This window comes from Martes martes (assembly GCF_963455335.1).
Source record: "Martes martes genome assembly, chromosome: 13".
In the NCBI taxonomy this organism is placed as follows: Eukaryota; Metazoa; Chordata; class Mammalia; order Carnivora; family Mustelidae; genus Martes; species Martes martes.
Window position 1 is genome coordinate 52,637,902 of NC_137901.1, and position 22,422 is coordinate 52,660,323.

The 22,422-nt window shown below is 38.2% G+C and overlaps 1 protein-coding gene across 19 annotated transcripts in view; it reads right to left on the reverse strand.

Annotated features, from left to right (window-relative positions):
• DLGAP1 (DLG associated protein 1) overlaps window positions 1-22,422 on the reverse strand; it is a gene marked incomplete at both ends in the record, with an annotated part of 314,492 nt that overhangs the window by 32,512 nt on the left and 259,558 nt on the right. For all 19 annotated transcript variants that reach the window (XM_080821309.1, XM_080821308.1, XM_080821297.1 and 16 more), the window contains one exon: window positions 19,042-19,133. In XM_080821309.1, the coding sequence (XP_080677435.1) occupies window positions 19,042-19,133 (92 nt within the window). The remainder of the gene's footprint in view (window positions 1-19,041; window positions 19,134-22,422) is intronic.

The following is a 22,422-nucleotide window of genomic DNA, read 5'->3' on the forward strand; positions in this document are numbered from 1 at the left end:
AAAGGAAAAAGTTATAAATTTTCTACATAAAGACTCTGTTCTAGGTGATTGTAATGCAATTGCCGATTAAAGAAAGGGAAGGAGCAGACATTGATGACAGTGGGCTTGTTCTCCTTAGATCCCTTAGGAGAGGGCCTGGCATGTGGCCAGCCTTCCTCAGGCCCTCTGGGTAGGTGCTAGTATCCTTGATGGAGTATCACTATAGGAATCTTGGTTAGGAGTCTCAACAAAACATCTTTGAACTGACAGCGACCCAGCAACCAGAGCATTAGGTCACTCCTTGACTGTTGAACCCAGGTAACTAACAAAAGCCTGAGAGGTCTCACCTATAATTCATTTTTATTGTCTTATTTTGGGGTCAAATGGAGGCCAGAGGCTTGTGAGTTGGAAGATCATTTTTCTTTTGTAAACTAAGTTATCTGTAAAAAACATGTGAAAAGGAAGAAAGAAAGAAAAAGAGAGGGAGGGAGAGAAGCTGGAGAGACAGAAGTAAGGATGGAAGGAAAGAGGGTGGGAGAGAGATGAAAATAGAGGGGGAGGGGGACAGAGAGAAGAAAAAAGGAAGGGAGGAAGGAAAGGAGGAAAAAATGTATGAGGCATATCAGGAATTATGCCAAGTTTCAGGCTTTTACAGTTTGAAATGCATGAATGCCACACCTTTAAAAGTCAGGTGTATTGTAAGGACTATTTGGCTAGGTCATGGTATTGTTAACTTGGCAAAGAAAAGAAGTTATTTGCCAAATGTAATATTGAGGGTGGGTCCTAGGCCATGCAATACTCCAAGAAAGCTGTAAGGAGTGGGAATTGATCCAAAGCTTCCAAGGTTGGCAAAGGAGGGATGTTTTTGACTGCCAATGGTCTTTCTAACTCTGTGGTCCCTGAACTGGCTGTCAGAAGTTGTCTCAATTTTGGTTGCTGCTGCTGCTTCTTTTTTTCTTTTAAAGATTTCATTTATTTATTAATTTCACAGAGAGAGTTAGTTCACAGAGTTAGGAGGCAGAGAGGCAGGCAGAGAGGGGAAAGCAGGCTCCCTGCTGAGCAGAGAGCCCGATATGGGGCTGGATCCCAGGACCCTGAGATCATAACCCGATCCAAAGGCAGAGGCTTAACACACTGAGCCACCCAGGTGCCCCTCAATTTTGGCTTCTTGTTTTCACATCCTACTTAGTTGAAAGGCACAACTCACTACAAGCCCAAATGTTTATGTATTTAAGTCATTTATGATCAGAAAAGAGATCTCTTATAGTAGTTGATGTTATGCTAAAAGAGAAAACAATGCTAGCTTTGCACATGCTTGTTATGCCAAGTTATAAAGCCCTGAGCTTTAATGTGTGAAGCAAGGAAAAATTTTAAAACTTAGAATTTTTTGGAAATAGAGATAATGTTGGTGAAAAAACAAGAGTCCAATTATCCTTATTCACAGAGGCATTTGTTTCTAGAAATGGGGAGCAACTTTGATAATAGCTTGAAGGGGCCTTCAGCACCTGTGACTCTGGTGTGTGCATTCACAAACCTGCCAACATGGCAGGTGTCATTCACAACTACATTTTGACGCCAGTGTTTTTTCCCCTTAGCGTTAAAAGTGTCCCAACACTTTAGCATTAAAGGGTCCTAATAGAGTATTTATCAACATTTAGCACACGGGGTAAGAAACCTGTGCACAGCTGGGGTATCTTTGTTCCTCTTGGAAAAAAACCACATCTTTAAAAAACAAGACAAAATATTGACTCTTTTGATATACAAAGCAGAAAGCCTTCATCATGAGCAGACGTGTACAATAAGGAAGGTTAAAAGAAGTCTTCTAGGGGCACCTGGGTGGCTCAGTGGTTTAGGCCTCTGCCTTTGGCTCAGGTCATGATCTCAGGGTCCTGGGATCCAGCCCAGTATTGGGTTCTCTGCTCAGCAGGAGCCTGCTTCCCCCCCACTCTCTCTGCCTGCCTCTCTGCCTACTTGTGATCTCTCTCTCTCTCTCTGTCGAATAAATAAATAAATAATTTTTTTAAAAAAAGTCTTTTAAGAGGAAGAAAAATGACATTAGATGGAAATGAATTTTAAAGGATTCAAGACATTAAGTATGGTGTCTGGCCATAATGGAATTAAATAGAAATCAATAACTAAATGATGTTTACTAAGTCCCAAAATATTTGTGAGCTAGATAACATATAGACTATGGGTTAAAGAAAAAAAGGAGATTAGGAAGTATTTTGAACTGAATGAAAATGAAAACACAATAATCAGAATTTGTGGGATGTGGTTTTAACAGTACTTAAAGGGACATTTATAGCATTAGACACCAATAGTACAGAAAAATAAAGGTCTCAATTCAATCTTCAGCTGCTACTTTAAGAAATTAAAAAATAAAGCAAATGCAATCTGTGGTAAATAAAATAAAAGAAATGAAAAGATAAGAGCAAAAAAAATCAATGAAATAGAAAACAGGAAAACAGAAATATCAGTGAAATCAAAACTTTTTCTTTTAAAAAAAATTGATAAATTTAATAATCCTCTAGCCAGGCTGATGAGGAAAAGAAAGAAAAGACATACATTGCCAATATCAGAAATGATACAGGTGACATCACTACAGATTCTATAGCTATTAAAATTATTTGAAGGGAATATTGTGAACAATTTTATACCAAAAAATTGGATAACTTAGATGAAATAGACAAATTCTTGAGAGATGAACTACTAGGGATCAAGTAAGAAGAAATCAATGACTTAAATAGCCTTATACCTATTAAAGGAATTAAATTTGTAGTAAAAAAAACTTTCCCACAAAGTAAACTCCAGATCCACACAGTTTCACTGGCTAACTCAATTAAATATCTAATGAAAAATTAGAATAATTCACACAAACACTTTTAGGAGATTGAGGAGGAAAAATACCTCCTAGATCTTTCTATTAGGGTAACCTTACTCTAACGCCAAAGACAACAAAGACAATACAAGAAAACTACAGAACAATATTTCTCATTAATACAGATACAAATATTAGCAAATCAAATCCAAAAACATATAAGAAGGATTATGCATGATGACCAAATTGAGATTACCCCAGGAATACAAAGTTGGGTTAACATTAAAAAAATCAGTCAATGTCAGACAACTGAATAAATATCCACATATAAAAGAATGAAGCTGAATCCCTACCTCACACCACACAGAAAAGTTAGCTCAAAATAGGTCAAAAGCCTTAATTTAGGAGTTAAAACTATGTAATTCTTAGAGGAAAACATAGGGGCAAATCTGCATTATTTTGGCTTTGGCAGTGGTTTCTTAAATATGACATTGAAACCTTAAGTGATGAGAAAAATTGGACTTCATCAAAATTAAAAATTTTGTGCATCAAAAACCACTATCAATAAGCTAAAAAGACAACCCAAAGAAGGGGAGAAAATATTTGTAAGTCCCATATCTGATAATGGTCTGGTATCCAAAATATATAAAGAACACATACACCACTCATCAAGAAAAACAACCTAATATTAAAAATGTGCAAAATTTGGGGCACCTGTGTGGCTCAGTTGGTGAAGTGTCTGACTCTTGATTTCAGCTAAGGTGATGATCTCAGGGTCATGAGATGGAGCCCTGCATCAGGCCCTGCACTCAGCACGGAGTCTGCTTGTCCCTATCCCTCTGCTCCTCCCTCTGGCTCACATGTTCTTGCTCTCTCTCTCAAATAAACAAAATCTCTCAAAAAAATTTATTAAAAATGGGCAAAAGACTTGAATAGGTATATCTCCAAAGAGATAAATGACCAATAAGCTTATGAAAAGATAATCAACATCAGTAATCATTAGGGAAATGCAAATCTAAGCCATAATGAGATACCACTTCATATCCACTAGGATGGTCGTAATTTTTAAAAATGGAAAATAACAAATGTTGGCCAAAATTTGGAGAAATTGGAATGCTCATACACTGTTGGTGGGAATGTAAAATGGTATAATTGCTGTGGAATATAATTTGGTGCTTCCTCAAAAAGGAATCCTAAACAGAATTACCATGTGACCCAGCAATTCTACTCCTAGGTAAATACCAAAAAGAATTAAAAACAGATGTTCAAACAAAAACTTGTACACAAATGTTTGTAGTAGCTATATTCTTAATAGCCAAAAGAGAAAACATGGCCATGAACAGATGAATGGACAATGTAATATAACCATATAATGGCTATTCAGCCATAAAAAATAATGAAATACTGATACATGCTACAACATGGATGAACCTCAAACCAGACGCAAAAGGCCACATATTGTATGATTCCACTTATAAGAAATATCCAGTAGGCAAATCCATGAAGACAGAAAACAGATTAGCAGTTTCAAAAGGCTGGGAGGAAGGGTGAATAGACAGTTACTGCTTAATGGTTATCAGATTTTTGTTTGAAGTGATGAAAATATTTTGGAACTAGATAGTGGTGATGGTTGTACAACATTGCAAATGACTTAATGCCACTGAATTGTACATGTAAAATGGTTAAAATGGTAAGATTTGTTTTATATGTATTTTACCATAATTTAAAAAATCAATCAAGGGGCACCTGGGTGGCTCTGTTGGTTAAACGTCTGCCTTTGGCTCAGGTCGTGATCCCAGGGTCCTGTAATCAAGCCCCGAATTGGGCTTCCTGCTCAGCGGGGAGCCTGCTTCTCTCTCTCCCTCTCCCCCTGCTTGTGCTCTCTCACTCTCTCTCTTTCTCAAATAAATAAATAAAATATTTTTAAAAAATTAATGCAATTCATTATATTCATAGTTAAAATGAAAAACCTTGGGGCGCCTGGGTGGCTCAGTGGGTTAAAGCCTCTGCCTTTGGCTCAGGTCAAGATCCCAGGGTCCTGGGATCGAGTCCCACATCGGGCTCTCTGCTCAGCAGTGAGCCTGCTTCCCTTCCTCTCTCTCTGCCTGCCTCTCTGCCTACTTGTGATCTCTCTGTCAAATAAATAAATAAAAATCTTTTAAAAAAATAAAAAATAAAAAAATAAAATGAAAAACCTTGTAATATCTCTTTAGTTACCAAAAAAAAATTTTTTTGACAAAAATCCAACATCCATTCCTGATCATAATTCTCAACAAACTAGATGTAGAGTGGAACTTCCTCTATTCAGTAAAGGGCTTCTATTATGTGAAGCTCACATAATATTTAATGATGAAATATGAAATTTAATGATTGAATATGTTTACAAAAGATCAGAAGTAAGGCAAGGGTGGCGATACTCATGACTTTTATTCAAAATTATATTGGAGTTTTTAGCCAGTGTAATAAAACAAGAAAAAGGATGCATCCAGATGAAAAGAAATAAATCTGTCTTTTTTTGTAGATAACTTGGTAGTCTAGAATATCACATAGACTCTACAAAAAAGACACTAAAACTAGTAGGCTGGTTTAAGAACATTACAGGATAGAAGATCAACACACAAATGGATGGTATTTCTATGATCTAACAATAGGCAGTTGGTAAGTAAAGTAAAAATAAATACAATTTATAGGATCAGGGACGAAAAGAAGTATCTATGGGCAAATCTGACAAAATATGTGCAAGACATTTACACCGTAAATTACATAATATTGCTAAATAACGGAAGAGAGAGGCGTGGCTTTTGGTTAAGTATCCAACTCTTGGTTTTGGCTCAGGTTATGATCTCAGGCTTGTGAGATTGAGCTCAGTGGGGAGTCTGCTTCTTTCTCTCTCTCTCGGCCCCTCCCCCTGCTCACATGCTCTCTCTTTCTCTCAAATAAATAAATCTTTTAAAATAAACAAACAAGGGGTGCCTGGGTGGCTCAGTGGGTTAAGCCGCTGCCTTCGGCTCAGGTCGTGATCTCAGGGTCCTGGGATCGAGTCCCACATCAGGCTCTTTGCTCGGCAGGGAGCCTGCTTCCCTCTCTCTCTCTCTGCCTGCCCCTCTGCCTACTGTGATCTCTCTCTGTCAAATAAATAAATAAAATCTTTAAAAATAAAATAAAATAAACAAGGGGCACCTGAGTGGCTCAGTGGGTTAAAGCCACTGCCTTCAGCTCGGGTCATGATCCCAGGGGCTCGATCCCAGGATCCCAAGCCCTGCATCAGGCTCTCTGCTCGGCAGGGAGCCTGCTTCCCCCCACCTCTCTCTGCCTGCCTCTCTGCCTACTTGTGATCTGTCAAGTAAATAAATAAAATCTTTTAAAATAAAATAAACAAACAAATGAATGAAGAAAGATTGTTAAGATGTGAAATCTTCTGTGATGTATAGATTCAATGCAGTGTCAATCAAAATCTGGTAGGTGTTTAATGGATATTAACAACAAACTCTTTCTAAAACTCATTATGGAAAGGCAAAGGACCTAGAATTGCAAGAAAAAAATACTGACAAAAAGGAATTGGAGGACATACAATATCTAACTTCAAGACTTACTCTAAAGCTACAATAGTTAGAATAGTGTAGTATTTGGCATGAAGATAGGCAATTAGATCAATGGAACAGCATGGAGAATGCAAAAACCAGTCCATACACATATATCAGTAAATATTTTAAAAGGATATTCTTTCTTTAAAAAATTCTAGAAAATGCACACAAGTGTCAGCAAGTGGGGAAAGGGGTAGGGGAGAAGAGGTGGGAGGGCAGGAGGGGCTGACTGTGTAGGGGTAAGTGGAAACCTTTGGAGGTGATGGATGTGTTCTTTATTTCAGTGGTGGTGATAGTTACATTATTTATATACATACATACATATGTATATGTATTTCTGATAAATACATACAAATTTATCAAATTATATGATTTACATGTATAGTTTATTATATGTCAATTTCAATAAAGCTGTTAAAACAATGAGGGGATTTGAAGAGGACAGGTATCTGTGCACTCAGATGCCTCCCTCTGAGAATAAAGTGGTGCAGATTTTTTCAGGAGCTATTTGCAAATGGCTATCAAGAACATTAAAAAAATGTTTGAACTCTTAAGCCCATAAATAGAATAATCTGAAATAGCAAAAATATATAGTGCACAAAGATATTTATCACAATATTATATATCACTATTTTGATCAGTCACTTTTGATTTTTAGCGAAGTTATACATGCACACAATTTTAAAAATATCAAGTGGTTCTGCAAGGCTGGCATGAAAAATAGTAATTCCTGGTCCACTGATGTAATAATTTTCTGTTCTACTGGCAGCCACTTTAAAATACTACTTCTAAATAACAAACATTACTCTTTGTTAATAATTTAGTTTTTGTCTTTAGGAAAGATGAACCTTTAGATTTCTCTCACCTCATCTTCATTCACTCCTCCTCGTCATTCTCTCTCTGTCTCCATCTCTGTCCCTGTCTCTGTGTCTGTCTGTGTTTCCATCTGTCTGTCTCTGTCTCTCTCTCTCTCTCTCTCTCACACACACACACACACACACACACACACACACACACGCACTTCTGGTCTGGTCCAGTATTTTTTTCCATTCTCCTGATATAGTTACATTGTAAATTTGGATCAATATTCAGAACTTGCTTTTTATGACTACATTATTATGAGCAGGAAATAGTATATCCAGCTGACTGCGTGTTACCAATTGTGCACTTCTCCCTCAACAAATTCAGATGTGGAAGTCCTAACCTCTGTAACTCAGAATGTGACTGTTTTTGGAGACTGGACTTTAAAGAGGTGATTAAAATAAAATCACATGAGTGGGCCCTGATCCAATGGGACGGATACCCGTATAGGAAGAGGAAATTGGGACACAGAAAGGGAGAGAAAAACTTCTGAAGACACAGGGAGAAGACAGTTGTCTATAAGCCAAAAGCTGAAGAAGAAACCAACCCTACCAACACCTTGATCTTGGACTTCTAGCTCCCAGAACTGTGAGGAAATAAATTTCTGCTGTTTTAGCCACCCAGTCAGTGATGCTTTGCTATAGAAACCCTAGCAAACTACTATGCCATATTATAGTCTACATTCTACACATTTTTTTCCTTTTTATTTTTTTTCCTTTTAAAAATTTTCCTTAATTTTTTATGTACTTAACACGTACTCAGTTCTCAAAATTCTCCCAGATGTGTAGTTTCCTCTGCATGCACTGAAACAAATACATAGTTATGCTACAAGTCGTCTTGAATTAATCTTTCACAGAGCTTCTGACCTGCTCCATCACAGCTGGTCACTCCCTGGACCTGCTGCACAACTGTTGTCTGGAGATTTCTCTTCTCCATCATCTTGAGGCCTGCCTTCCACCATTTCTTGAGTTGGATTACTTGTTTCATGGATTACTTCTTTGCTTTTCCCCTTTTGTACTTTTTCTAGAAATTTCTTCAATTTATCTTCCAGCTCTTCTGTTTTGCTATTAAGTTTTTAATTTCTAAGAGCACTTTTCTTTTTCTTCCCACCCCCCCACCCCCTCCCCCTCCCAAGGGGATAAGATGCTCTGTAAGAAACTGTATCAATTTTCTTTTTCTTTTTTAAAAAGATTTATTTATTTGAGAGAGAGAGAGAGAGAACATGAGCAGGGGAGGAGCAGAGGGAGAGGGACAAGCAAATTCCACGCTGAGCACGGAGCCCCATGTGGGGTTCGATCTACAACCCTGAGATTATGACCTGAGCCAAAATCGAGAGTCCAACATTTAACAGACTGGGGCTACCAGATACCCCAGAGACCATATCAATTTTCACTTCTTCTTCTTCTTTTTTTTTTTTTTTAAGATTTTATTTATTTGTTTGACAGAGATCACAAGTAGGCAGAGAGGCAGGCAGAAAGAGAGAGGGGGAAGCAGGCTCCTTGCTGAAGCAGAGAGCCTGATGCAAGACTCGATCCCAGGACTCTGAAGGCAGAGGCTTTAACCCACTGAGCTGAAGGCAGAGGCTTTAACCCACTGAGCCACCCAGGTGCCCCTCAATTTTCACTTCTGTCAAGGAATTTTCCTTGCCACGTGTCCCTTTTTTCTCTTAAAAATAATTTTTGATTTTCTGAACATTCCTTAAAACTTTTGGTTCTTTTCTTACAACTCTGATCCGAGTTTGCTGATTGTTAGCTGTCTGCGCATGCTTGAAAGGCACACAGTAAAAGCCTCCTCAGAAGTCTCTGCTGTAGGGAGGAGCTTACCCCCTGTGATCCTCACGGTAGATTATCTTACTGGGCTCTCACCTTGCAAAATCTCTGATGTCAGTGTGTCTTTGGGTCTTTGGGCTCACACTGGTCAGTTCCCCCACAATAGATTGTTTCATACTTCTGCTTAGAGGGAATAAATCTGGCTGCCAGGATTCTGGAAGCAGCGTGAGCATAAGGAGGCTTAGGGCAGGGTGCCTCAGCATTCTGTTTGTTAATTTTCACTTATCTTCCTATTTTCAGGCTCATAAGGGTGCCCTCAACTGTGCTGCTGTCCTCCAGCTCTGAGATCCTTTGCTTTAGCAGCTGAACAAAAGAAACTTCCAGTCTTCTGCCAGAGTGGGGAAGGGCTGTCACTGGGCTCTCCAGGTACAAAGAGTTCTTAGCTCCTTCATCCCTACTTCTCAGAACTCCCAATGCTGTTAGGTCCCATGCCTTTTGTGGGTTCTGAAGTTTAAATTGAATTGCAACTTGGGTTTTTGCATCACTGGCTTTAGATTCTGCTTTTTCTGGTCAGCTGAGTCAGCATCACTTGTCTATCTGCCTTCCAGTTTCCAGAATGTCACTGTTCTTTTTTTCTCTCCTGTTCTCATCATCTTTGGCAATTAATGCCCAAAGAAGCAAAAAATCCTTTTACTGCCATTTAGTTTCAGAAGGCCTCAAAGATGGTGTATGTATTTTTTTCACTGTCTTTAACCAGAAGTCAATTTAGAAATAATGGAGATATTCAACAGTGGGAGACAGGGGAAGCAAATTATGGTTCATACTTATTCTTGAATATTGTATAACCATCAAAAGAAATATTTGTTGTGAATTTTTTGTGATGAGAAAGCTTTTGTTATAACAGTTGATTTTATTTTTATTTTTGTTTAAAGTTTTGCTTTTTTTTTTCTTTAGTAATCTCTATACCCAGTGTGGGAATCAAACATGATCATAACATCAAGAGTCACATCCTTTTCTGACTGAGCCAGCCAGGTATCCCAAATTATTACTAAATTTTATTTTATTTTCTTGAAGATTTTATTTATTTATTTGATATGGAGGGGGAGAGAGAAAACACAGGCAGGGGCAGAGTGGCAGAGAAGAGGGAGAGGGAGAAGACTCTGCTGAGTAGGGAGCCTGACTGGGATGCTGAGATCATGACCTGAGCTGAAGGCAGCTGCCCAACCGATTAGGCCACCCAGGCACCCCACTAAATGTTATAACATAGAACAATTTTAGTAACTTAAAATGTTTATGGAAAAAGTATGGGTAAAAAATATACCCCTTTATTAATTCATGGTTAATGAGTGAAATTATGGGGAATTTTACTTCTGTAATTTATAAATTTTTATAATGTATAAATAGTATCTTACTTTTTAATCATTAATTAGATTTAATAATACATAATTATGGAAATGATAGATGATACTTAAGACACACATACACACAGTTTTTTCATTGTTCAAAAATCCCATCAGAGAGGTATAAACTGCCCACATACTGCTTTATGTTTTCCTCCATGTAAATTTACATACCACTTTTATAATGAAAATAAATATATTCTTCCTCTTTTTGTGTCCACTGTTAGAGTTTTAGAGTCATTAGTGGGATCATGTAAGAAAGTCTTAAAAAAAAAAAAAGCCTTGTATGAACCATGGTTAATACTCGATTATTACTTGGAAGGACAGGGTAGATCCGTGGGAGCCCCTTTGCTTTCTCACTGTAGTAAATAGGAAGGATTGGTTTACTGGATTTGCTAATTATTAGCTCAAAAGACAAGAAGACCTCATGCAAATTCCTGGGGGAGCAGTCAGAAGGATGAGATCGATGGGGACAGGATGCTAGGAGGCATTGGGATACAGAGCAGAGGCAAAGCAGGAGGTGTTGCCAAGATTTGCCGGCTTTGCTTGAGATCATTCAGTCCCTCATAACAACAAATACTGTATGCTGTCTGGATCCTATCCAACAGGCCGGCTAGCTGATCCTTGAAACAGGAGTTGGGGAAAGACAGCTAATGTTTGTTGGAGATGAGGAATTTCTTCCCTGGCTTAAGAGAAGCAGTCTTGTTGTATGCATTTGTTATCCCTCATTTGGCACTGCTGTGGCATTTAAACCAGAGACCTTTAGACGGCATTCCTCAAGGCATGGTCCCCACCACGAGGTAGCCCTGAAGAAGGGATGTGACACATCTGCTATGGATGGCATTTTGAGGTCATCATGGCTGTTTGCAAACACTCCAGGGAGATTTTTAGAATACTCCATTTAGATTCCTCTTTTTGGAGCAGATTGGTTACTTAGTACATTTTACTAATGAGTTATTAACTTATTCCTTCTGTTTTAATTTGTAGCACTGCAGAATACCTAGATTTAAAGTCTACCCCTTCATAGACAAATCAGCCAGGTGGACTTGGGTGTGTTAGTTTTGGTTCCTAAATTGTGATGGATTCAAAAGATGATAATGAGGAGTGCCTAGGTGGCTCAGTGGGTTAAGCCTCTGAGGGTCAGGTCATGATCTCAGGGTCCTGGGATTGAGCCCCCCACTGGGCTCTCTGCTCAGCAGGGAGCCTACTTCCCCTCCTCTCTCTACCTACTTGTGATCTCTCTTTCTCTGTCAAATAAATAAATAAAATCTTAAAAAAAAAGGTGATAATGAGTTTCTTGGACTCTTCAAAGTCTTAGTTAATCTTCCTCTCCTTGTATGATCTCTTTCTTTCTCTGGCTCTATTTCCATTCTCTCACTTTTTGTTAGGTTACAGTTGTTTATCAGTCTGTCCATCTCAGAAAGAAAGAGATGGATTGTACGAGCCATTCAACGGGGTAACAACTTATCACTAGATAATTAAAAAAAAATTCCCTTAGCTGTCCTTAGATAATCTCATCTGCCCAATTTTGCTTTTTAAGATCCTATCTAAATGAATTACTACTAGCAGAATTATAAAAAAGAATCCTAATTAGAGACAGAAGTTGTAAGTAATCCCTGTTTGACAGTGGATTTCTTTTGGAGAGGTTGAAAACAATCATTAACATCAATTTATTTACTTTACATCGGTTAACTATAAAGTGACCTTTGAGGAAGGGTATGTTTTGAAAAATTAAACAGGAAAATTGAGATTGCCAGTCCTTTTGGGAGATGACTGAAATAAACCAAAGTACTGAGAAACTGACCATCCTACAAACTTCAGTAATTCATTAAATGTTCAACTTTTTCAAAACATGGTAAAAGTGGCTCATTCCAAGTTTTGGGGTTGTTATTAGGTGTGTCCAAAGAATGCAGTATTTATCATTATCATAGATGGATACATATTAGGGTGTTTATTTGATAAAACAGAATAGTTGACTGCAGGGGAAATGTTTGAAGTAAAATTTTAAAATTGAGATAATTTTCTCTTATTGTTTCAGAAAAAGTGGTATAATTACTTTCTTAAGACTTTGATCTTTAGAGAGATTCTGTGTGGGTACATAATAGAGTAGGAAACATTTATATGGTGTTTCCTATATGTAAGGGTTTTTTCTAAAAGTTTTACGTATATTAAACCATATACCCTAAGACAACACTCTGAAGTTAACACTATTATCTACTACTCCTCTTCTTTTTAATTAATAAACTTTTTAAAAAAGATTTTATTTATTTATTTGATGGACAGAGATCACGAGTAGGCAGAGAGGCAGGCAGAGAGGGAGGAGGGGAAGTAGACTTCCTGCTGAGCAGAGAGCCCCATGTGGGGCTTGATCCCAGAACCCTGGGATCATGACCCGAGCCAAAGGCAGAGGCTTTAACCCACTGAGCCACCCAGGCACCCCTAAACTTTGTTTTTTTATTTTTTAATTTTTTTTAAAGATTTTATTTATTTATTTCACAGACAGAGATCACAAGTAGGCAGAGAGGCAGGCAGAGAGAGGAGGAAGCAGACTCCCTGCTGAGCAGAGAGCCCGATGTGGGGCTCGATCCCAGCACCCTGGGATCATGACCTGAGCCGAAGGCAGAGGCTTTAACCCACTGAGCCACCCAGGCACCCCCCTAAACTTTGTTTTTTGAAGCAGTTTTAGATTCACAGCAAAACTGAACAGAAAGTACAGTGATTTCTGGGCATCTGGGTGGCTCAGTGGGTTAAGGCCTCTGCCTTCAGCTCTGGTCACGATCCCAGAGTCCTGGGATCGAGCCCCACATCGGGCTCTCTGCTCTGCGGGGAGCCTGCTTCCTCCTCTCTCTGTCTGCCTCTCTGCCTACTTGTGATCTCTGTCTGTCAAATAAATAAATAAAATCTTTAAAAAAAAAAAAAAAGAAAGTACAGTGATTTCTTATATCCCCTCTGCCCCTTCCTCCACCCTCGGACCTCCCCTTAATCAACATCCTCCACCAGAGTGGTATATTTGATACAACCTGAACCTATATTGACACATCAGTACCATCCAAAATTCGTAGTTTACATTAGGGTTCACTCTTGGTGGGGTCTTTTCTTCGGGTTTGGATGGATGAATAATGACATGCATCCACCACTGTAGTAGTATACAGAGTGGTTTCACTGGCCTAAAAATCCTCTGTGCTCTGCTATGCATTCCTCTCCCTCTCTTAATCATTATTTTTACTATTTCAGTAATTTTGCCCTTGCCAGGAGGTAGTTGGAATCACACAGTACATAGCCTTTTCAGATTGGCTTCTTTTGCTTAGTAATACGCATTTAGGTTTCCTCCACATCTTTTTGTGGCTAGAGAGCTTATTTCTTTTTTTAATGCTGAATAAGATTCCATCATCTGGCTCTTTACTCGTTCACTTACAGAAGGATGTCTTGGTTGCTTCCAAGTTTTGCAATTATGAGTAAAGCTGCTATCAATATTTGCGTGCAGGTTTTTGTGTGAACATACATTTTCAACTCTTTTGGTAATTACCAAGGACCACGATTGCTGGATTGTATGGCAATGTTTGGTTTTGTAAGAAATTGCTGAACTGTATTCCAAAGTGGCTGAACCATTTTGCATTCCCGCCAGAAATGAATGAGACTTAATGGTGCCTTACCACCATTTGGTATTGTCAGTGTTTTGGATTTTGGCCATTCTAATATGTGAGTAGTGGTATTTCATTGTTGTTTTAATTTTTAGTTCCCTAATGATATATGATGTGGAAAATCTTTTTATATGCTTACTTGCCATTTGTGTATCTTAGGGGAGGTATCTCTTAAAGTCTTTTGCCCATTTTAAAAATCAGGTTGTTTGCCTTCTTATTATTGAGTTTTAAGAGTTCTTTGTATATTTTGGAGAGCAGCCCTTTATTAGTTGTGTCTTTTGCAAATATTTTCTCCCAGTGTGTGGCTTGCCTTCTCATTCTCATGACACTGTCTTTCAAGAGTAGAAGCTTTCAATTTCAATGAGGTCCAGAGTTTATCAATTACTTTTTTTCCCCATGGATTGTATCTACATTTTGTATGTTATACCTATTGTATACTCTATTCTTACAGTCAAATAAACTAGAAAAAAGAAACTGTTACTAAGAAAATCACCAGAAAGAGAAAAGACATTTAACAATACTATACTGTAAAAAATCTGCACGTAAGTGGACCTGCACAGTTCAAACCCATGTTGTTCAAGGGTCAACTGTGCTTTCTTTTTTACTCTTTTTAATAGTTGCCGTAGAGTTTGCACATAAATTTTACAACTCACCCAAGTATGCTTTCAAATAACACTGTACCACTTCGGGAGTGGTGCAAGTGCTGTGTAATTAAATAATCCTAATTCTTCCCTCCCATTCTTTGTATCATTGCTGTTATATATATATATATCCTTTGACTTCAGACAGTACCTATGAATGTTAGCAGAATGGAGCAGACACGGTATGAGACTTGAAATGTGAAGCCTGGAGCTGGCTCCTAGTTTCAATACCAGGGTGCTCTATAATCCAGGGCAAGACACTTCTCTGTAAACCTGAGGGATAAGATGGTGTTTAAGGACCAGCCCAGGCTGCAGCCCTCTCGGGCGTCCAATTATCTTGAAGTCTGTTGTAGCAGAAGTGCTCTCTGAGTTCTTTTTTTTTTTTTTTTTTAAAGATTTTATTTATTTATTTGACAGAGATCACAAGTAGGGAGAGAGGCAGACAGAGAGAGGAGGAAGCAGGCCCCCCTGCTGAGCAGAGAGCCAGATGCGGGCTCGATCCCAGGACCCCGGGATCATGACCTGAGCCGAAGGCAGAGGCTTTAACCCACTGAGCCACCCAGGTGCCCTGCTCTCTGAGTTCTTAACAGGTTTCTGATGCTTCCATACTATGGAAAACAGGCTGCATACATAGACATGCAAAGCGCTCCATTGTTGTTTTTGGAAAAGACTATGGACAAGGTTCCTGGAGCATTTTGAGAAGGTTCAGATAGAGGTTTGGACCCTGGAGGTTTGGAAAGACTCATCAGCTATGGTCTCATTGATTTCTGGTTATTGGCTAGTTATGGAATGGCAAGCCTCTTAATTGTACACTAATGAGAACGTAGTTACAATTAACTCATTTCTCAGGAGCTAATGATGATTAGCTTTTTTTTTTTAAATTATTTATTTGTTTGACAGACAGATTACAAGTAGGCAGAGAGGCAGGCAGAGAGAGAGAGAGGAGGAGGCAGGCTCCCCACTGAGCAGGGAGCCTGATGCGGGGCTCGATCCCAGGACCCTGGGACCATGACCTGAGCCAAAGGCAGAGGCTTTAATCCACTGAGCCACCCAGGTGCCCCGATGATTAGCTTTTAAAGAAAGGCTATGTTAGTTCAAGTAGTTCCCACAGCCTTTCAGGCTAAAAAAAGATGAACTATAAGACACCTTTAGAACAGAGCTCTTTGCATCTCCAGATGTCTCTATCATTTAACTTGATAGAACGCATTCTCTGGATCAAGTCACTCATATGACTTAGGCCTCTTCTGAGGGGGGGTCACAAACATGTAAGAGCGTGGGTGTGGACACTGGGATTCCAAGTTAGGCTTCTCTGTCTTAGTAACTCTTTGGTTTTGGACAAGCTCTGTGTTTGAGTTGAGAGTTCTCACTGGTTTGTTGGGAAGCTTATGAGATAAAAGATACCACTGGGGGAAAAAAAAAAGAAGAAAAACTCTTTATTCTGCCTTCACTCATTCTTTCTCAAATGCTCTTCTTCTTCTTCTTCTTCTTTTAGATACCCTTTCTTTATGTGGATTTGTTTCTGGCGTTTATCATCTTCCTTTTCTCTGAAGATCTTTTTTTTTTTTTTAAGTTTCTTTCCCTTCCTTCCTTCCTTCCTTCCTTCCTCTCTTTCTTTCTTTCCTTCCTTTCTTCTTTTGTAATCTCTGTGTGCAACATGGGGCTTGAACTCATGACCCCAAGATGAAAAGTTGTGTGCTCTCCAACTGAGTCAGGCAGGCGCCCTTGAAAACTTTTTAATATTTCTCATAAGGCAGTTCTACTGACAACAAATATCTTCAATTTCTATTTGTCTGAGAAAGACTTTATTTCTCCTTCACTTTTCAAGGATAATTTTAGAGCACAGAATTCTAGGTTGGTGGGCTTTTCCCCTTCAAATATTTAATGTTTCACTCCACTCTTTTCTTACTTGCATGCTTTTTTGAAGAAAAGTCGCATGTCATTCTTATCTTGGCCCCACTATAGAAAGGTTTCTTTTTCTTTTTCTTTTTTTTTTTTCTCTTGTTCCTTTCAGGACTTTTTCCTTTTGATTTTCCTTGAATATGGTATCTCTAGGTGTAGTATTTTGGGCATTTATCCTGCTAGATCTTTTCTGAGACCTGGATCTGTGGTTTGGTGTCAGACATTAATTTGGAGAAATTCTCAGTTACTGTTTCCTTTCTTTCTTTTCCTTCTGTTATTCCCATTATGCATGTTTCTTCTATAATTGTCCCACAGTTTTTGGAATTCTGGTTTTTGGTTTTTTGGGGTTTTTTTCCCCCTCAGTTTGTTTCTCTTTGCTTTTTAGTTTTGAGATTTCTATTATTTTACCCTCAAGCTCAGAAATTCTTTGCTCCTCTGTGTCTAGTCTACTAATGAGCCCATCAAAGGCAGTCTTCCTTTCTGTTACAGTGTTTTTGATCCCTAGCAAATCTTATTTATTCTTTCTTAGAATTTCCATCCCTTTGCTTCCATTTTCCATCTGTTCTTACATGTTGTTTACTTTTTCCATCAAAGCACTTAGCATATTAATCATAGTTTTAAATAATTTTTGGTCTGATAATTCCAATAGTCCTGCCATATCTGACTGGTTCTGATGCTTGTTCAGTCACTCTAAACTGGGCTTTTTACCTTTTAGTATGCTTTATAAATTATTATTGAAGAGTAGGCATGGTGTCCTGGGTAAAAGGAATTATGGCGAATAGGCCTTTAGTATTGTGACAGTTAGGTGTGGGGGAGGGGAAGCATCCTGATTGATTAGGAGATCTTTTGGTTAACCTGCACCCCTGGACCATGAACTTCAACAGTACTTTTCAGTTTCTCTCCATCTTGTGTAAAGACAGAATGGCTAGAGGGGGCAAGGTTGGGTGTTGTGCTTCTTCCACATGTAAGGCTAGAGGGAGCTGGAGTTGGGTATTTCCCTTCCCCTGGGTGGTTTAGTCTCTGATAAGACTCCAGCAGGTTAGGCTCTGGTAAAATAGTTTCTCGTGAGGGCAGACCTTGTTTAGAATGCTCTGGTATATTCTCTTAATGTTTGACACTTGATAGTTACTATTTTTCTTTTACAATGATAGATAATGTTCTGCAATTGGTTTCCATCCTTTGAGTAATTTCATTGAGGATAGCTCAAGGAATATGTTTACTGGATCAATGGGTATGGATACATATATAACTATTGCTGACCTTTTTTTAAAAATATTTTTTATTAACATATAATGTATTATTTGCCCTAGGGGTACAAGTCAGTGAATCATCAGGCTTCTGCATTTCACAGCACTCACTATATATTGCTGTCATATTAGTTTCCACATGGTTGTATCAATTTTCTGGGGTTCCAAGATTATTTAATTACATGAAATTCTAAAAAATATTATATATACATATATGAAAACCTCCTAGATACAAGTGCAGTGTCAATACCACAAGGCCCTGAAATTACACCCCTTCTATAAACTGATGTATAACCTTTTCCCAGATACTCAGTTTATGTTGCATATATCCTTGCATTTGGGAGGCAATCTGTAGATACTTATTGGATGGATAGATAGTTGGATAGCTGGATGACCTCCAACTGATTCCTTCTAATCAACACACAGGAAGTTAGTGACAAAGTTGAGATGATACACTGATCTATGATATAGAGCTATTTCTCACACTATAACTGCAGTTCTACTTCATTCACCAATATATATTGTATGCTTAGTATGTGAAAAAACAGTTCCAGAAGCTGGGGGTACTACTATCAATAAAATATAGTTCTACCCATCATGTACCTCACAGTTTGATTGAGAAACTCATATATCTCTCTGGATTAAGTTCTCATTCATAAAATGAATGTAGTGATCTCAGAAATTCCTTCTAGTTCCTGAAACTCTAAATTTCCCAGTTCTAGATATTCAGACTCTGGAGTAAGATTATTTTAAAGAAGAATCTAAAGGAACTGGTGATTCAAGATAATGATAGATCTTCTCTTTTTTTCCTTCCTTCCTCTCTTCCCTTTTCATCATCGAGTGCATACTAAACCCCAGACACAATTAAGTGCTAGGAATAAAAATAGGAATAAGATAAGTCCTCTTCTTTTAAAAGTCTACAGTCCAAAATGGGAAGATTTTTTTGAAGAGGAATGGTTTGGCAACACAACATTACTGCACAGAGTATTTATGTATATGTGAATGTGATGTGGTTACTCTAATATTCTAGCAAAAACTTAAATTGAGTGGTTTCCAGTATTAATGTAGAGAAAGGAATCAGCTAAATGCTTCCAAAGTTAATGGAAAATATCACTGAATCTTATAGGTTTATGTCAGGGGGAAATACTGGTACCATACTTGCCAATATCAAGACGAAAGATGACAAATTCCAATAGACTCACCACTTCTCTTCTTCTACTTGCACTCCTACGGACTGGAACTTACTGGGTGCTTTATTTTCCCCTGTTTTATCAGTCTCTTCAGCATCATCCACCTGAAGAAATAATCAAACAGGCAGAGGTGCCCTATTTTAGTAATCTTGCCTGAAAAACAAATGTCACATTTTATCAGAAACATCTGCAGTACTACTGGAATATTTTGTGATTTGTAGCCTATTTATTCAATATTTGTGTATTTGATGAGGGCCATCACTACACTGTTAGCATGTGCTTTGACTCTGCTGATCTTTGTAAAATGAAATTTTATTTGCTCTTAAGATAAATGTCTATGATTGCTCCATAGATTTGTTTTTTTTTTTATTTTATTTTTCAGTGTTCCAAGATTCATTGTTTATGTACCACACCCAGTGCTCCATGCAATACGTACCCTCCTTAATACCCACCACCAGGCTTACCCAACTCCCCCCATCTCCCCTCCAAAACCCTTAGTTTGTTTCTCAGAGTCCACAGTCTCCACTGATTTGTGAGTATGTGCTTACCTGTGAACGCCCTATATTAGAAAGGAACACTGCATGGAAATGGGTTCTTAGAAGTTGTGAATTTGCAGATAACAAAATACAAAAGAAGGAAGAAATTTTATTTACTGTAGTTAGAATGGTTGATAATGAGATTTAGGTACTAACTTTTAAAGATAAACTATATAGTATCTTCATTTTTTCCCCCCTTAAACTAAGAAATTGACTTTGAATATCATGCCATGATTCCTAAGTAGCTTTGTATAGACTACAGCTCACGTAGAAAATGTGTCTATTGGGACTTCATCAAGGTCAAAAGCTTTTGCATAGCAAAGGAAACAGTCAACAAAACCAAGAGACAACTGACAAAGTGGGAGAAGATATTTGCAAATGACATATCAATAAAGGGTTAGTATCCAAAATCTGTAAAGAACTTATCAAACTCAACACCCAAAGAACAAATAATCCAATCAGGGAATGGGCAGAAGACATGAACAGACATTTCGGCAAAGAAGACATCCAAATGGCCAACAGACACACGAAGAAGTGCTCAACGTCACTCAGCATCAGGGAAATACAAATCAAAACCACAGTGAGATACCACCTCACACCAGAAAGAATGGCTAAAATTAGCAAGTCAGGAAACGACAGATGTTGGTGAGGATGCGGAGAAAAGGAAACCTTCCTACACTGTTGGTGGGAATGCAAGCTGGTGCAGCCAGTCTGGAAAACAGTACAGAGGTTCTTCAAAAAGTTGAAAATAGAGCTACCCTGTAACCCAGAAATCACACTACTAGGTATTTACCCTAAAGATACAAATGTAGTGATCCGAAGGGGCACATGCACCCTAGTATTTACAGCAGCAGTGTCCACAATAGCCAAACTATGGAAGGAACCTAGATGTCTATCAACAGATGAATGGATAAAGAAGATGTGTTTTTATACATATATACATATTTATATATACACACACATATATATACATATATATACACACATATATACATATATATATATATATATTTACACACACACACACATATACACACAATGGAATACTGTGCAGGCATCAGAAAACCAAAGTTTTGCCATTTGCAATGACGTGGGTAGAACTAGAGAGTATTATGCTGAGTGAAATAAGTCAGTCAGAGAAAGACAATTATCATATGATCCCTCTGGTATGAGCAATTTGAGAGGCAGGGCAGGGTGTCATGGGGGATAGGGAAAAAATGAAACAAGATGGGATTGGGAGGGAAACAAACCGTAAGAGACTCAATCTCAGGAAACAAACTGAGGGTTGCTGGGAGGTGGAAGGGGAGGTGTAGGGTGGCTGGGTTATGGATATTGGGAAGGGTATGTGCTAAGGTGAGTGCTGTGAAATGTGTAAGACTGATGATTCACAGGCCTGTACCCCTGAAGCAAATAATACATTAGTTGTTAATTTAAAAAAAAAGAAAGCAAATGTGTCTATATTTAAATGATAGCCTATGTGACAAACACATAGAGGTTCTATGGTTATTAGATTTCCTCTCCCAGATTTTATTTTTTATTTTTTAAGATTTTATTTATTTATTTGTTATTTATTTGTCAGAGAGACAGAGTACAAGAGGGGGAGTGGGAGGCAGAGGGAGAAGCAGACTCCCTGCTGAGCAGGGAGCCTGATGCAGGACTTGATCCAAGGACCCTGGGATCATGACCTGAGCCAACGGCAGATGCTTAACCAACTGAGCTACCCAGTCATCCCTCCCAGATTTTATACTTCCTCTTACATTAGTATTACCAATTTACATGTTTTTCTATTTTATTTTGACCTTAAAATTTACCAGCATAAAATTGTCACAAGAGTTTTTTGTAATTTTTAATAAGGATTTCTAATTTCTAATATTGTTAATTTGTGTTTTCCCTTTCAGTCAGACTTTATATTTTTTTACCAAAGAACTTTGGTTTCATATATCAATTCTATTTTAGTTTTTATTGCTGTTGGTCTGTTTTTGTTTTCCAATGCATTTATTTCTACTTTCATCATTAATAATTTCCTTCCAATTTACTGTTCTTTTATAGTTTTGTGAATTGAGTGTTTTCTTTATATTGTGATATTTTTTGCATAACTATGAAAAAACTTAGGGCTATGAATTCTTCTGAGATCATAGCTCGGGCCACAACCCATAGAGATGATTTATAGGATTCTCGTCATTTGTTTCATAATACTCTTGGATTTCCTCCTTCATCCGAATGTTATTTAGAATACTTTTTAATATATTTAGATGGTAGTTTTTGTTATCTGCTTAGCATTAATTTCTAGTTTTAATTTGTAATGGTTGGAAACCATTGGAAACCATGTAATATCTCTTCTTTTTTGGAATCCATTAAAATTATCTCTGGAATTTTGACTTGAGATAAGGGGACTTGAGATAACTCCCCTTAAAAAATCTCTTCCTGGGGCGCCTGGGAGGCTCAGCAGGCTGGGCCTCTGCCTTCAGCTCAGGTCATGATCTCAGGGTCCTAGGTTTGAGCCCCACATCGGGCTCTCTGCTCAGCAGGGAGACTGCTTCCACCTCTCTCTCTGCCTGCCTCTCTGCCTACTTGTGATTTCTGTCTGCCAAATAAATAAAATCTTAAAAAAAAAAAATCTCTTCCTGAATATGCATCGATTCTGAAGGTCAAAATAAAATTTACAAAGTCTGAATGTACTGAATACTGTCACAGAAAAACTATTCATGACACTTGTTAAAGAATTGGCAAGGTACACTTTATTCAGGGGGGACTGTTGTGCTAGGCATAGGGACCACAGTGGGCTTGGACTCAACTCCAAATGCAACAAGAAAAAGTAGGAATTTATAGCCAAGGAGCAGGGTGGGAGGGTGTCAGT